Source organism: Chaetodon auriga, chromosome 17 (genome assembly GCF_051107435.1).
Source record: "Chaetodon auriga isolate fChaAug3 chromosome 17, fChaAug3.hap1, whole genome shotgun sequence".
NCBI classification, from domain to species: Eukaryota; Metazoa; Chordata; class Actinopteri; order Chaetodontiformes; family Chaetodontidae; genus Chaetodon; species Chaetodon auriga.
The window spans coordinates 10794533-10810834 of NC_135090.1; the positions used below are offsets into that span (position 1 = coordinate 10794533).

Here is a 16302-nt window from a genome sequence, read left to right on the forward strand (position 1 = left end):
TGCTCATGAACACGTCAATTTCCCAGAGGGCGATGCTTTGACCCTCAAGCCCTGCATCGCAAAATAGCTACAACCCCTTGACATCAGAGAGCAACAGCTACAATATATGATCATTTGCAATTTTATCTACAAGATAGGAGACAATATTTAAATCTGAAAATGCAAAATGAAAGCACACTGTAAAGGTCTTCAGACCATTTTATCGTGATCACATGACCAAAGATGTATGTGAAAACAACAAAGCTAACCACAATGAGTATTTCAATAGCAACTAAAAATACAAGCCCAGACAAAAGGAAGCTCTGAATACAATATTAACTCTCTGTTGTTTTAACCTACTTTCGATGAGAGCTGCACAAGGGCTTTTATGTTGGATTGTGTTGGCTGTGTTTACACAATTAAGGCTTCCACAATAGTTTTGTTCAGCAGTCCAACTTACTGTAATGGGAGAAGTGCTGAAGCGAATCTTCCTCTTTGGAGGGATGTCCTCTTCGTGTTCCTGTGGTAGACCAGGAATCTCTGTCAGGTCAGAGCCCGGGTCATAGACAATATCCTCATCGTCTCCATAGAGGTCATCCTCGGGATCCGTGCAGCTTTCCTCCCAACCCTGGTAACAGGCGTCCCCGTCTGCATTAAAAATCACCCGCTCATTCCCAGTGTATTCCTCATCAGGTTCTTCCACCTGCTCCTTGGGAGAGTCGGAGAGCTTTTCTCCTCTCGAACCATCTCCATCCTCCTGGCTTTCCCCTGCTGGTGTAGTTGGGGTCGGCAATGGCTCAGGGGTTGCATCTTCAAAAGCTTTGTCATCTGCAGGTTTTGAAGATTTGGACACCCCCAGATCCTCAATATGTTTCCTTGTTTCTGAAGGTTTCTCCTCTTCTTCACAAGAACCATTGACTTGGGTTCCGTTGGTGGTGACCCCAGAAATACGGCGTCTATCTCCACCTGTAGGTGCAACCTTGTCTGCTTTGTCTTGGAATCCTTCCTCTTGGGGTACTGGTTTCAACTCTGAAGTCTCTGTCCCAGGACTGGGGCTCAGGAGGTCCTCAGAGGACAGGGATGTAGGAAATTTTCCCCCAATCTTGCTGCGGTAGCTTCCACGAACTGGAGATTGTCGTGAATCATCCTCACTGAGGTCACCCCCATGGCGTTGGAATTGGTCTGGTGAGTAGAGGGCCCGTCTGCTGACTCCTCTGTAGGGTGCACCTTGGTTGTGCTGGTCAGCGTTTTCAAAAACCGCACTGAGTTGACTAACAGTTGGTGAGGATGCCTCTGTTCTGGAGCAAAGCGAGTCCAAGGAGTCTGTACTGCCTCTATTAGACCTTGCACCTCGCCAGTCATCAAGGTGCTCATGGGAACCTCTTTTATCACGTCCATATGGAAAGACTGGCGACTGGGACTGGTCACGTGACTGCTGCTCAAATAGCTTCCTGGTTTCAGAGAACTTTGCCCCGGCACCTCCGACCCTGTCAGCTGATGAGGAATGCTGGAGTTTTATCACTGATCCGTCAGCCTTGTTGATGAAGTTGGTGGGCTTGACCAACTTTTGTGGCGAGGAATCATCACACCCCTTGGCCTTAGCTGAGGTATTTTCTGTCCCCATCTGCATGAACATGTCCTTAATGCGACTGACATGGCTGCCATATTGCCGGCCCCTTGGTCGTTTCACCTGTTCAAGGTCTTTGGGCTTGGAGTCCCCATCGATCCGAGGCTGGTCAAAGGCCTTCTTGAGTGCCTGAAACTCAGCCCGGTAGGCATTACGGTGGGGGGAGGCACTCCGGAGGCTGGTCCTCTCCCCCGAGGCCTCCGTCTTCAGCATGATGATGTCTTTGGATTCAGAGGGGCTGTCAGCATCGCCGTGGCCTCATTAGAATAAGGAGTGAGGAGTCTACGTTGACCTATCGCAGCACTGCCTAATCTGATCCAGCTGATGTTATAGTTCCTTTAGGCGCATTCACACCTGCAGAGACAAAAAGGCACATTATAAAGACAGAAACATTAAATAACACTGCCTGATTATGTGAGCTTGAGAAATAACTATTTAAACGTGAACACAATCCAAATATGGCACTTTCTCATAAAAACGATGGTTAAAAGCTTGACAAGAAATAATTTTCACCTTCCATCAATAACACTATTCAGAAAAATGGGGGCCAAATGAATTACAGATGATGCTGTGTGACATGAAAGCTCTTAGTACAAGAGAACTAGTTCTGAAGGCATATTGGACTCCAAAAGCACTCTGATGATGTTTTCAGCATTGCTCCACTACTTACTGTAGTCAACAGTGTAAAGATTTGAGCTTTTCATGTTGAAGGTGGTGCTATGCTGTAGGAAATTTTGCTATTTTGCTCTCCTTTTCGTCTTCTCTCTCCCACTGCCTCTGTTTTCTATAGGAAGCTGTGACCCTTCTACACTTCCACATCCCACTGCTCTCGAAACCATCACTGACATTATGGTTCTTCCACCTAAATGTCAGCCCTCACACAAAGCATTGCATGGTAGTTACAGCCTTTACTGCACAGGGAAAACGCTGTTGAATGCAACAGAAATGTGACGAAAACAGAAAGCATTTCATGAACTGAAAGACTTTAAATGTGGAGATTAGGCCTTTGCCCACCATCTCAATAACACTGGGTTAAAGCAGGGTAGCAGGCTGCTGTTGAGTTAAACCTTCCATACCTACAGCCATTAATGTTTAATCCTGTTTAGAAATGCATTTCAAAAAAAGGAAATGAAATATGACACAATAAACAGAGATAAAATATATATATATGTGTATTATCTGGGACACAGAGAGAATCCATTAATCTAAGTTGTGCTGAATCCCACAGCCAGGATGGTATGGATGCATCAGCAGCAGCACCAGCAGTGGCTGAAACCTACATGTCCTGGTTCAATATTCATTATTCACCACGCTGGACTCTGGCTGCTCCATCATAATCCTTGAAATCCTTGTGCAAAAAAAAAATCACCCGTTTGAACTTGAGGGGCAGCCTGTGCTGCTTGGGAGGATATTGCACGGAGGCAAATAAAGTTAGAGGTGAAGGATGAAAGATGAAATTGAGGCTTTCACATTGTGTCAGCGGGATCAGACGAGCAGGCAGAGCCGCACATCAGCCACACCGCACACAACATGACAGCTCCGGTTTCCCCCTTCTGACACTGCTAAACATGTATTTATCCACATTTCTTTACTCCTGTGCGGATTGGTGCAGGGCTACAAACATACAGCACTGACCTTTTCTCGATCTCATCAAAAAGCGCAAGTTAACTGTTGACCGCAAGCCACAGCGATGTTGCTCCAATGTTACAAAAACAAAAGAGTCACACTTACATTCATGGCTCCGGCTTCGTTTTGACGCGTGATATGAATAAACTGTAATCCGGAGGGTAAACTCGTGCAAAATATGGATGCTCTGGTTGCAAAAGCTCTCGAAGTATACCATATCTAGCCCACGCTGGTGGATGGTCCGGGACGGAATCGCCGCTACAGAAACGCTCGGACACACTGGAGCCGCTTCAACGCCATTGCAGGCAGTGGATGATGCTGCCAGTCGCACTGTAGGGGTGTCGGTGCAGTTTGGCAGCTCGGCTCACTGAGAGCTGCGCTGTGGCTGCATGTGCAGGACGGCAGCGTCCGACATACGTCCGCAGGAACAGTCTGCTAAACACGCTTAGATGTATGGATCGCCGGAGATTTTGCAAATGCAAAGCCTCATGTGACAGGTGCTGAAACCTGAACTGCGGCAATGGTTTGGTCCGATAATCTGCTGCGCGGAGGGGGTTTCAGAGAGCTGCAGTCTGGCATAAATACCAGCACACAGCAACTGGAACTTCACTGGCTGCTTTTTGTTCATCGGTGGAGTTTGGGTGGGGTAGACGGGGTCAAGGACCACTCGGGCGATGTGATGGGTGTTCAAATGAGGATTTCTCAAAATGTGGTGAGGGGGCCACCTGGGGGCCTAAATTGAGTTTAGAGGAGGGGTGGAGCCAGAAAGATAGATTTTTTTTATTTTTTTTTTTGACTCACTCATTAAAAGTAAATCCACTAGGAGAGATAAGGATAATTGATGACAACATACTCCTTCCTCCATCTTATCAGTCTATGTATGTAGGTGCATTAACTCAGTCCAGACTTACTGTAATTTAGCCAAATGTATTGAAATTAAAGCCTCTGAATATCAAAGTTGGCTACTGAAAACACCAAACACTGTGCTGAGCGCATATTTTAAAATGCTATGGTTTCTAAAGTTTGCAGTTGCTGCCTCAAATGAATCTGTGGGCATTAATATTTGAACAGTCTTATATTAAAGAAGAACAGAGTGTGAAAACTCTCTTGGGTCACACAGGAGTCATCAGAAAGCAGCTAAAGCACGGGACTGGATTCATGTGGTAAAGCATTAGAAAGGAAGCTTTGTCAACATCCAGACAGCACTGACTTATATCATTGATTTCCATGTGCTATAATACACAGCGTTGTTGCCTACATACACATTTTGTAAGCACAAACTCTGAATTATATTTTGAGTCAAAGTTTAATCAGAATTCAAGTGTGATTTAGTAGATTAAAGCATATATACGCTGCATAAATTTGAATTATGATTGGATTTTTATTTGTCACCTTCACAAATCCCATAAAACACATCCCATTTATAAATCTGTGCAGTCATATAATCTGCCAAAATATGCGATTTACATTGTTATGCAACCATTTCAGTCCTGACTGAGCTCACTTAAAGCAGAGGCAGTTTAAATATTAATTCCTTTTTTTACATATATTGCAGGTTTTTCCAATTCTACTTCTAACCCTTCCAGTTTTTTTTTCTGTATCAGCATCTTGAATTTAGAGAGTAAAATATTATGTAACAGTTTGTCTTTGCTACAAGGCAACAGCTGTATTAAACAGACCCACATAAGCTACAGTTCATCCTTTAGGTACATTTTAGCAGCAGCCCTCACTGCTGAGGAGACTGGGAATGTTGCATCTTGCCTCACTGCTCAAAGCAAACAAATTTAGGACAATTACGGCGTAAACTGAAACTTATTGCGGACTATGCTGGAACAGAGTTGGACTGAAATCAATCTAAATCAGCATTAAATTGGACTCATTTGTCCTCTATCTCAGCCTCTTGCCAAGTGGGAAATGTTTTTCTAGTCTTCATTACTATGCACCTTACTGCATGCACTGACCTATAGTGATTGTTGTGATACATTCATACTCGGTCTAAACACCGGCTATGTGAAGATGTTGCTAAGCAACCTAAAAATAATCTTAAGGGGATAAAAGGGAGGGAGAGAGAGAAGAGAACAGCCTTGCACTGCAGAGCACAGAGGATGGATGGCATTGTGTATATCGCCATGAATCCACTTTCAAACACGCCTTTATCAAACAAGAGCCATGCAGTGACCAACTGCCTGCATGTTAGCCAGAATTAGGATCCTTTTCTGCAGGATCAAAGTGCTCTCTTAGCGGTGGCTGACATCAAGGGGCCATGAGGGGTGCATTTAGGGTCCCACAGGCCTTTAGCACTCGGAGCCAAAGGGCCAAAACATGACCATCTGTCTGCTAGGACTGTCTCTGCAGGGGGTCTGGACAGATTGGAGCAGACTTCTCAAGCGCCTGTGCTCTCTTACAGCTGGGCTGAGGGGGTCAAGCCCTGGTGAGGTGATGGTGTGTGTTTATGTCCAGCATATGCACGTGAGTAAGAGGGTGTGTCTGTTTGCACAAGCCCTTATGCAGATTTTCAGTTCATAATGTAGACATCATGGTGATACATCAAAAAGCAATCAAAGAGGGCATCAATATAATGAAAATTTAAGAGAATTACATAGTGACAGTGAAGTGACATGTGCACGCTGTCCTAGATTACAAGGAGACAGGTGAACAGAGAGTCATGCAGCTGCCACTCTTTCCTTTAGATATGCATTACAATTTCCATTTATTCCGAAATCTTCCCACAGAAACATTTGCTAAAGGCGTGTCGCTCCTATTCTGACTCACATCGTGTTTTTGTACTTTCTTTTCGCGAGACAACCATCTTTTTCCATCCAGATGTTCAGCCAATGAGGAGTCGTGCTGTTTCCAGAGGAGGAAGGAGGCGGAGGAGGGAATGCTGCAGGATGCTCATTACTGTGGCTGTCAAACCCAGTGGCGCAGCTATGTCCATTAAAACATCCCTTTTCATGTAAGATTTACGAGGATGCTGTGCACCATGTCCGCTGCGGCTGTCGCGGTATGGTTTGGTACGGGTACGTATCGATTCAATTCGGAAATAATCCGGGAATTTTCTACGCGTTTGCCTTTTTGATGCGGCGTCCATGCTAGTTAGCTAGCTAGCTAGTTAGCCTGCTGCTGGTTAGCTGCTCGGCTCATTTTTTCCAGGAGGCTGAGGAGGAGACATGGAAAAATGGCTAACAATAGACAGCCATACCGTTACACGGCCGGAGTGCGGACATATTTGGTGTTAAAAGTGTGTTCACATCTCCAGCTAGGATTGACGTTATACGTTGTCTTGCTAGTTTTGTTTGTCAGTTATTCAGCCGTAATTACCTTTGGAGAATAGCCCGTGTCCCCAGGCGCAGGCCCGTGGTTCAGCGTAGACTAGCTGTGTTATGAATGCATACAGTTAAGCATTTACATGTCAGGAATAGGTCATATTAATACACAGCTTCATCATGTGTAATAAAACAGTAGTCAGTACAGTAACAGTAGTCCTGCCTATATGAAGGTTGTTCATTTCACAATCAGCCTCCTGTCACCTTTTAAAAAGCGAGGACTCCAGTCTTAGCAAGACTTAAAATCTGTTTTCTACAACTAATACTTTCATTCTCAGATCATCTGTCATCTTCTTGATTAATGACTTATTCGTTTGGTCTGCAAAATGTCAGAAATGTAGTGAATCTGCATCTCTAAAGCAGAAAAAGAAGTGAGCATTACGACCTTCATGAAGGCAGCATTTATTGCACGGCTGTAGTATCAGACTGTTAGTTCAGTGAAGTGTACTCAAAATACTGGCAACAACGCTGAGCGTATATTTCTAAGTGCCTTACAATGGCAACTGGACTGGTCCTTGAAAGCCACACTTGTTCCATTCATGCTTTTATTCATTGATCCAATAGTTTACATTGTGCATGCCTATGATGCCAAAGACGGCGCTTTACATGAGAGAAATGTCCGTGTGGAGCGATCCGTGGGCTTGAAGCAGAGAACGGTCCTGTACGGAGATGGTGAGTGGGTGTGTGCAGTGGTGCACTTCATGTGTTGACCGGCTGTCCCCTCCCCCCTGTCATAACACAGTGACACGCTCAACTGGTTCCCCATTAATACTGGCATTATTGTTTTCAGTTGTCTGCTTTCCCACAGACTTGGCCCACTTACTTTTAGCGTCACAACAGTTTACTGAATTTAGATTTTGTCTAAACCTTGTCATTGCTAGAAGTAGAATTGATCCTAAATCATTAACTTTGAGACAAAGATGTATTTTTCCTTTAACATAATACTGTTAATTTACCTCACTGATTCAACTCTGTGACTGACAACAACTCGGCAACTGTTTAAGAAAAATCAGGAATTTACGTACCTTCACAGAGCGCCAGAAAAGTGATCAGGCCGTCTCATGTGCACTTTAGTCCTTTGTCATTGCCTTCTGCTCGTTGTGACACCAACCGCTTTCACTTCCAGGTCTGTGTTTAGAACAGTGAGGCTGAAAACCAAAGCTGCCATCCAAACAGTAGCGATCCTTGTTGTGTGTGCTTCCCCTCCAAACACCACAGAAGCACATGCATTCCTCCTGACCTGGACGACGTGCACGTACAAAGCTGATTCAACAGAATTAAAGCACATCCTTCCCTTGTCTCTGCCTCAGCTAGCCAGAGGCCTCAGTGAGCTTGAGCCATTAGAGGGACAGGGGTGGTTTAACTGAGGCATCACTCCTGCGACTTCAACCAGTCCAAGGTCAGCCCAGAGAAGCATAAAATCTGGTTAGCCATTTCCACCCCCAAGGCCTGTTAGTGATCTACTGTGTGTGTGTGTGTGTGTGTGTGTGTCAGTTTATTATGATTATGCGCAATGTGTACAGAATATTTGAATGCCGGTGCGTATGTGAGCGCAGTTATCAGGAAAGTGCAGTTTGCTGTGAGTATTAGCATCCACTTGTCTGTCTTTACATTTGTGCCGTAGCAGGAGCTCACAGGTTAGTCTTCAGCGGACAGTTTAGCATTAACCTTCAATTGGTGATGTATTATGTACAGTAGGTGCGCTGCAGTCCATCATCTCGAGAAGGCCTGGCAGAAAGTCAGCCTGCCGCAAATAAGCAGATCCGATACTATTAGCAGAGCTTCAGTGTGGCTTAGTCAGTGATCTTTACTTACAGAGAAGTGATCTTCACTCACACCATAAGGTGAGAACATGCCATCTTGGCTTGTCCTGCCTGTCACGTGTGTGGACGTGTCACAAATACGTCCAGTCGGCCGCTTAGAAGAACAGAATAGCCAAAGGTTGACCTTGACCGGGAGTGTGTGACTTTGGTCCTTTGTGTGGCAAAGAATTGACGTGGCCCAACGGGTCGGCTAATAGAATTCCGAGCGTGTGCATTCAGAGTGGGATTTGCACATCGACTCAAGTCATCAGCGAGGGCGCCCCTGGTGTGCTTAGACTGAATGAGGTTTTATTCTTGGTCTCTGAATAATCTAGATCCTAATGTCACGGGTGCAGTAGTAGCAGCAAGCGGAGCTATCTCGTGGATTAGTCGTGCTCAGGTGGTTCCCTCAGTCTGTCCTCAGAAAGAGATGTGGTGGATATAACCTCGGGTTTCTATAAGTAGCACCACATTTAGTGGCTGCTAAATGCTATTGATTGTATCTAGCTGTGACCGAGCCCTTGGGGGACACAGGACATATGGCCCGTTCAGCGTCTCTGTTGTGGCCACAGATGTAGCCCAGTTTAACGTACATATGGGACCGTTTTATAACTTAACACCCCCAGCAGCTCATCATTGTGCTCAGATTGCAGTTAGGCAATTTGGCCTTGTAGACGTGGACTTCCTTAATAATCTGCAGCTTACTGTGTCACTTAATCTTCAATAACCCCTGTGTCCACCCTGGTAATAGATAACACTTAACAACCAAAGATCACGCACTGACTTCCTCTTTCATGCGCACGGATTAAAATGTAAGTCCTGCTCTATTACTCTCTTCAGCTGAGACAATCAGTGGAAATCAGCTTTCTGTTCAAGAAGGGGCTTAAAGTAGGGTGAAAGTTGCTGACATGTCGCTTGCAGGAAGGACCGCGGCTCTCCCATGCCTTCTTGTAGCTGCTGAACGTGTCCTGAGTTATGTGTCTGCGGGCGAGAACAGTTCATACTCTCTTTCTCTGTTCTCTTGCACTCCGTAGCACAGATCTTCAGTTTTCCCTCCCTCCCTTGCTCTTTCTCTTCCTCCTCCTCCTCTTCTTCCTTGTACACTGAGTCTCCCATGGTGATTAAAAATTGAGCGCCCACCCACTGAGGGAGAGAAGGTGGGGGGAAGAAAAGTGAGAGGAGAAAAGCGCTGCGCAAAAATGCTGAGAGTTTTAAAGAAGACAAGTGGGCAAGAGAAGGGGGACAGAGAAAGATGCACAGAGAGGGTGGGCTAATCACCTCCAGTCTTACATTGTGTAAACTTCTGCTGTGGGGCTGCCATTTTCCTCGAGATGCCCTTCACAAACAAAGACAAAATGCTCATGTTTGTAATGGAGTGGGGCTAAACGGAGAGCATAATGGAGACGGAGTGGGAGGAGGACATGAAAACAACCCTGTACACTCTGACTGATTCTCATTACTGCTCACAGTACCTCAGCTCCTTGCCCCTGAAATCCATTGTTGTGGTTTAGCAGCTTGCTCTTCCTGTATGTACATATAATCAGATTTTTTTTCTGGCAGCTCATAATTTCACCTTCACACTTGGATGTTTCTGCACCGCATCCTTGTGTGAAGTGAATGCATTTACCTCCACGAGAATGCACAGGGGCCAGGAAAGAGTAGTAGACACATCTATCATCGTGGGCAGTATTGATTCTCAAAGTGTGATGTAGGTTAGCAGGTACGAGTAACCCATACGGTTGCTTTATCTGTTTTCGCCTCTACTGACGCCCTTAACGCAGGTCATGAACGATGAATGAAACAAAAAACTGAGCTAACTTCCTTTTTGTTTGAAATCTGTTTTTCAGTGGTCACCATCTTGTCGAGGTCGCACGCAGACCGTAACGTCTACCCATCTGCAGGAGTGCTTTTCGTCCATGTTCTGGAGAGAGAGTACTTCAAAGGAGAGTTTCCTCCCTACCCCAAATCAGGTAGAACATCATCAGACATTGTCAGCACTTTGGTTCGTGATTAATTGTGTTGAAATATTTGATTATCTAAATCTGTAAAACATTTGTACAGGAAGTCTTTGGCACAGTCATTGTATAAATGGAGTAATGCATTGTCCATTTATTATATTACTATAGTAGAAAATGCTTAGCTGCTGGGAAAACATCCACAATTCAACTAATGGGTCTAAATGCACATTACTGAATTGATTCTGACCCTTAACAGACCATGGGGTCACCCCTCATTAAACAGCTCTACCTACAGGTGATGCCAGCAATGACCCGATCACTTTCAATACCAACCTGATGGGCTACCCCGACAGGCCTGGCTGGCTGCGCTACATCCAGAGGACTCCGCACAGCGACGGAGTGCTCTACGGGTCCCCCACCGCAGATCACGTCGGCAAGGCCACCGTCATAGAGGTGGGTGGCTGGGCCGCTTTCAAAGTGAAGAGAAGGAAGATGAAGGCATTTGTGCTGCTGTTTAATGCGCCAGGGAAGGAAAAGGAACTCCGCTTTTGTGCTAATAGTGTTGAATAAATGAAAGCATTAAATGAAAAGAATCAGACATTTTGAGTCCCGTAAAGGGAAGACAGTATCAGACACTCTTTGCCAAGGCACACTTAATCGAGTAGAACACTTTTGAATTGATTTTACAGAGCACAGCTGACTTGTCAGCTTTTAGCGGTAGCATAGTGCAATGTTACGCTCTGAGTCTTCAGACTTAAACTCCATTATGTTATTTTATGCTTTCTTTGTTTCCCATAAGCTACTGTAGAAATTCCTTTCCCAAAAGGCTTAACGTTCCCAGCGGCGCACATGTGCCTGTATACTGCGTCTCAGTTGGGTACAGAGCCTGAGTAGCGTATGTAGCTCAGCCTTGTCCAGAGGGCTGCTGCCATATAAGCTGCACTGATCTGGGCTTAAACTTTCACCCCTGTGTGTTGCAGATTACTGCCTATAACAGACGCACTTTTGAGACGGCGCGGCACAACTTGGTCATAAACATCATGGCCACAGAAGGTAAGGGGTGCCAGTATGAGAGCTTAGAGCAGAGATCAGACTGTGCGACTTCCCTGATTATATCCCGAGGGCACATTCAGTACTCGAAGAGGAAACGTTGCTTTTGACTAAGACGAGGACTGATCAATCATTTCTAAAGAGCAACACGTTTATCTGACCGTGTGTTCATACAGTATATATACACTTATAGACAGTTGCCAAACTCTAGCAAACGGTATGTGCTGATGACCTGCAGTTTTTAGGTGAACTAAAAGACGTGTCTCAATTTTGAACATTGTCTTTCATGAAGGTTAGTCCTCATAAATCAGTATGACACTTTGTGGCTGCTGTAAACACACATGTATTGTTACAATATGTTAGAATTATAAATGATTAGCTATAGGAAGCAGCCGTTCCTTCCCATCTTTGTAGCTACACCTCACATCTGTGCATTTGCATGTTTGAGCAGCGGCTTGTCGACCAGTCACGGTACATGCAGTACAATATGAACCAAGCCGGTTGAACGCTCAGCAGATGTTCGCGGCGCTAACATGACATCACTCTCCCTATGCTGTGATGTCATCTGCCATCTGGCCCCAGAAGCAGGCCTTGTCATAACAGAGCGGAGCAGACACACCAGCGTCTGCTGGACAGACTGGTGAATTCAGTGTCATCTATGCAGCAGTATTCAAATATTAATGATGTATTACTCAGCAGAGCACCACTGTAGCTGCCCTCCTGTCGTCTCGCTCCCTTGTTTTCTTTCTTTTCTCATTTTCCTCAAACTCTCTCTTGTTCGCCCCCGTGCACAGAGTTCCCTCTGCCCTACCAGGCCGAGTTTTACATCAAAAACATGAACGTGGAGGAGATGCTGGCCAGCGAGGTGCTGGGGGACTTCCTTGGAGCGGTGAAGAACGTATGGCAGCCTGAGCGCCTCAACGCCATCAACATCACCTCGGCGCTGGATCGCGGTGGACGTGTGCCCCTGCCCATCAACAACCTCAAAGAAGGGTCAGGGTGCTTTTGGTTTTTCATACTGAGGGAAAGATGATCCTGTTCCAGCTGAATCAGGGGTTTCTTTTCTTACCATTTTATAGCTCTTTGCATTAATTTTGTATTGTACAAACCAAACTAAGTGAAGGATAAGTGTTAAGATTTAGGTATAATTCCCTTGGATAAAGCATTAAACATGTGATAATGGCCTCAAAGAGTCTCTCCATGAGCGACCTCTTCACCTCTCTCAATCAAACAAATTGCTTATATTTTCAGCCCACTCACATCGTGCTGACATTTGATTTAATTGGGGCCTCAGGGATCCGCAGCTCGCTGTGAATTAGATGAGTACACTTGGCCGTCAGCGCTGACAGACACTGTCAGTTGGTCTATTTCAGAGGGGAATAGCCCACATGAACTGCCATAAGTTGCGCATCAAAGATTCATGCTGACGTTTTGAAAGATGAAAGCAACGAGGAGAAAACTCAGTGGAGGAGAAATGCTTTGACTATAACAAGCCTCAGCATAAACATGTAGAATGAGGATCCACCTTCGCTTCTTCTCTTCTCTTCTCTTCTCTTCTCTTCTCTTCTCTTCTCTTCTTCTCTTCTCTTCTCTTCTCTTCTCTTCTCTTCTCTTCTCTTCTCCTCTTCTCTTCTCTTCTCTTCTCTTCTCTTCTTCTCTTCTCTTCTCTTCTCTTCTCTTCTCTTCTCCCCTGCTTTGTATTTCACCGTCTCGTCCTCTCTAGGGTGTACGTGATGGTTGGTGCTGATGTTCCCTTCTCGTCGTGCCTGCGGGAGGTGGAAAGCCCACATAACCAGCTGCGCTGCAGTCAGGAGATGGAACCTGTCATCAGCTGCGACAAGAAGTTCCGAGCTCAGTTTCACATCGATTGGTGTAAGATTTCTCTGGTGAGGATTGTCTCTCGTACAGATTGCGTTGAATTGAAAATTGCAGGTATGCTAAACTTGGCACTGACACACCTTTTTCATGAATCTTGGACAAATGCCGAATTAACTATTACTTATTTCTGTAGGTTGACATTAATAAAGTGGTGCCGGTGTACATTACCCGTCCTGACCCAGGCACTGGGATCCTGCCTGAATATGGGGAATACAACCCCCCCTCTGAGTCTCTGAAGGCTAGGGACTACTTTTCAGACTTCCTCGTCACACTGGCTGTTCCCTCCGCTGTGGCACTAGTCCTCTTCTTCATCCTTGGCTACACTATGTGCTGCAGACGGGAAGGGGTGTAAGTGTGCTTGGTCTTATACTTTTATGCAAATATTGCACCGAACACCCTGACAAACATTAGAGGAAAGCACAGAAACTGTTACTTAAGTGTATGAGAACCAAATGGGAGACAAATAGTGCAGGATATTTGGAAAAAAAAGCAATAATCTGGACTGGAACTGCAGCTTGTCATCACCATCCAGTTGTACGGTCCATTGCAAGTTCCCATGACTATCTGTCACAGCTTTTTGTTACGTTCATCACGTACATCTTTCTGTTTTGAAGCGTAGACGTGACATGGAAGGCCATCCATCATCCTCCATCATTTACAGGCTGGGAGAGACGTGCCCCCTCGTTCACTCAATGTTCCGCCTCCCATCACCATTCCCACTCTGTCTATTCCCAACAATCCATTCACTTGTGTGTAGATGTCTGTACAAATATTAATATTAGTATTTAATTCATCCATTTTGTTTTGTTTCTAGGGAAAAAAGAAACATGCAAACACCAGAGTAAGTGTTTTACCTCTCCTGTGTTTTTCTTTATTTTGGGTCTGTTCCTGTCCCCTCCCCCTCTCTCTTTGCTTTGCAGTTTTGTCATCAATGTTGTCATTGACGGCTTTCTCATTGCCATTCATATGCTCATCTGTGTGTTGACATCCATTCATCCAATGGGCTGCTCAAAAATTCAATGACCAGATGTGGGTAATTCATGCTGTAGCGGTAACAAGTTGCTTTAAGTGTACATAAATCTTGAAGACTAAGAACATATCCTGCACCATAAGTCAGACGAAGTCACAGAGATAGGTAAGGGTGGATGTTTCCTCTGTGCATGCATGAACTGAGTGCAGAGCTCTCCATAGCAGACACAAGCCGATTGTACATTCAACTACATTTGTTTCAGAAAGTAAAGCATTGCACTCGCGATGAGACAAATTCACACCGCTAACCGCGACAGCAGACAAGCTCATACATGTCACTGTCACTGGCTCTCTCCTCTCCAGCATCCAGCTCGTTCACCACAGCTCCATTCAGAAGTCCAGCAAGGAGCTGCGGAGCATGTCTAAGAACCGGGAGATCTCGTGGCCCCTCTCCACCCTGCCCGTCTTCAACCCAGTCAGCGGCGAGGTGGTGCCGCCCATCCACCCCGACAACTATGAGACCACCAGCATGCCGCTCATGCAGACACAGACGTGAGTGGAAAGATGGTTTCGGTGGAGGGGAAATGCACATGTGGTGACGCAGCATGCTGTGAATGAATGAACAATCAGCTGTGCGCTCATTTGCGCACACATGAAAAGCGCCCATGCTTGTTAGCAGGCACGCAGATGTATGGCTTACAGGCGCCATTATGGGGAAATTTAAGTTGAAACAACACTATTATCGTTTAATCTTGTTTTCGGTGCTTCTAACATGCCATGTTTACAGCGAAAGCTGCAGCAAGCAAGTCAGGCCTTTGGAAAATACGACTACAGCTTAAGAGGTTCAAGCTGTCCCATGATTTTTCCTAATGGGCTTGAAACTCAGAAAAATTTGCTTATATAAGTACATGCGCTCACATGATACTGAAGGCTCTTGTAATGTATGAGAATGTTTGTTTACCATAACCATTGTTTATAATTCCAGGAACCTGCAAAACCAGATTACGATACCACAGCAACGGCCTACAGGTCAGTATTTGCCTCAGCCTTTGTGTTGCAGTCTGGCTCACTTCAACTAAATGTCTAATAATATGATTATTTTATGTAATTAAATAACATATAAGGATGCTTGCACATGCTTTAGTCACATGAGTGGATGTCAGAAGGACATGTAAGCCCTGACTCGTTATTATGGTGGGTGTTCATTCTTCTCTCTGCCTTACAGTCATAGTTATTTAACCTCAGTCAGTCTTTTGATTGTCTTCTCCTGCATCATCTGTACACATACAAGCATCCGGAATTTATTCAGTTGGACACAGATTATTGAGAGCAAATCATTTTCAGGCTCTGTAGGACATCAGGCATGAGAGCTTTGCTGCTCCTCTTGGGGCATCTCAACACCTGCAACTGTGGTATTGGTGCGTGAGCGCCCTCCTGTGTGCATGTTCAGCTGCACTAACCCGCTGCTCTTTCTGTTCACTGCTAACAAAGGAGATAATTATGTCATGTCAACATTTCGACGGCTGGAGGTAGGTGCTGTCTGTGTATGAGTTAATGTAGAGATGCTGAAGTTATTTCAGCTCAGCTCTTCTGCTAAACAAGCATGTCAAAACTTCAATTTAAATACTTAAATCTTTCTCCTGTTTTTTCTAGGTAAATGGTATTCCTGAGGAGAGGAAGGTGGCCGAAGCACTGAATTTGTGACCAGAGACACCAGTGTTGGAGCTCACTTTGATTCCATGACTATATTTTATGTTTTTTCTAACATTTGTGCCAATCCGCATGCCTCAGAAGTGTCTATACAAAGATTTATCGTCCATATGCACTTTCACCTGAAAGAGTGAGAGTGTACAAGAACAAAAGAGCTTAGCTGGTTGTAAAACTAGATTTGAATATTTTGAGATATTTGTGTATGTTTGTATTTCTTTCTTGCTTTTCACAGAGGACCTCGTAGAGGAAAAGGGAGTACATGTAAATCCTTTAGTTGTCATGTGTAATTAATTATATGTAATGTGTCACATGATAACAATAAAGTCTTTCAGAGTAATGTGCATTTTCTGTAAGTAACTCCAGTAGAAACTCGAGTA

General features: G+C 44.9%; 2 protein-coding genes across 19 annotated transcripts in view; one reads left to right on the plus strand and one right to left on the minus strand.

Moving 5' to 3' along the window:
- Window positions 1-3486, minus strand: part of ppp1r9a (protein phosphatase 1, regulatory subunit 9A) — a 43780-nt gene extending 40294 nt beyond the window's left edge. Inside the window, exons 1-2 of one of the 3 annotated variants that reach the window (XM_076754919.1) lie at window positions 3338-3486; window positions 440-1960 (exon numbers count right to left, since the gene is read on the minus strand). In XM_076754919.1, the coding sequence (XP_076611034.1) occupies window positions 440-1819 (1380 nt within the window). In that variant the 5' untranslated portion in view covers window positions 1820-1960; window positions 3338-3486. Of the gene's footprint in view, window positions 1-439; window positions 1961-3241; window positions 3310-3337 lie in introns of those variants that run through there. The other 2 variants (XM_076754920.1, XM_076754921.1) reach the window with 2 other exon arrangements.
- A 2387-nt stretch (window positions 3487-5873) lies between these two features.
- Window positions 5874-16266, plus strand: sgce (sarcoglycan, epsilon). 16 transcript variants are annotated; one of them, XM_076754929.1, is made up of 12 exons: window positions 6072-6252; window positions 10208-10330; window positions 10602-10771; window positions 11299-11371; window positions 12163-12361; window positions 13092-13254; window positions 13380-13594; window positions 14061-14087; window positions 14579-14767; window positions 15201-15244; window positions 15707-15744; window positions 15869-16266. In XM_076754929.1, exons 1-12 carry the CDS (start codon window positions 6204-6206, stop codon window positions 15917-15919), a joined length of 1341 nt encoding a protein of 446 aa, XP_076611044.1. In that variant the 5' UTR covers window positions 6072-6203; the 3' UTR covers window positions 15920-16266. The 16 variants fall into 16 exon arrangements, with proteins under 16 accessions (XP_076611051.1, XP_076611049.1, XP_076611044.1 ...); XM_076754932.1 differs by having other exon boundaries at window positions 10614-10771; XM_076754924.1 differs by lacking the exon at window positions 6072-6252 and adding an exon at window positions 7103-7230.
- The last annotated feature ends 36 nt before the right edge of the window (window positions 16267-16302 follow it).

Excerpts from the sequence above, each read along its gene's own strand:
- sgce (XM_076754928.1), top strand. The coding sequence starts at position 7,098 with ATGCTTTTATTCATTGATCCAATAGTTTACATTGTGCATGCCTATGAT. Across the intron at positions 12,362-13,091 it reads ATCAACAACCTCAAAGAAGG|GGTGTACGTGATGGTTGGTG; the intron begins GTCAGGGTGCTT and ends CGTCCTCTCTAG. Across the intron at positions 14,768-15,200 it reads CCGCTCATGCAGACACAGAC|GAACCTGCAAAACCAGATTA; the intron begins GTGAGTGGAAAG and ends TTATAATTCCAG.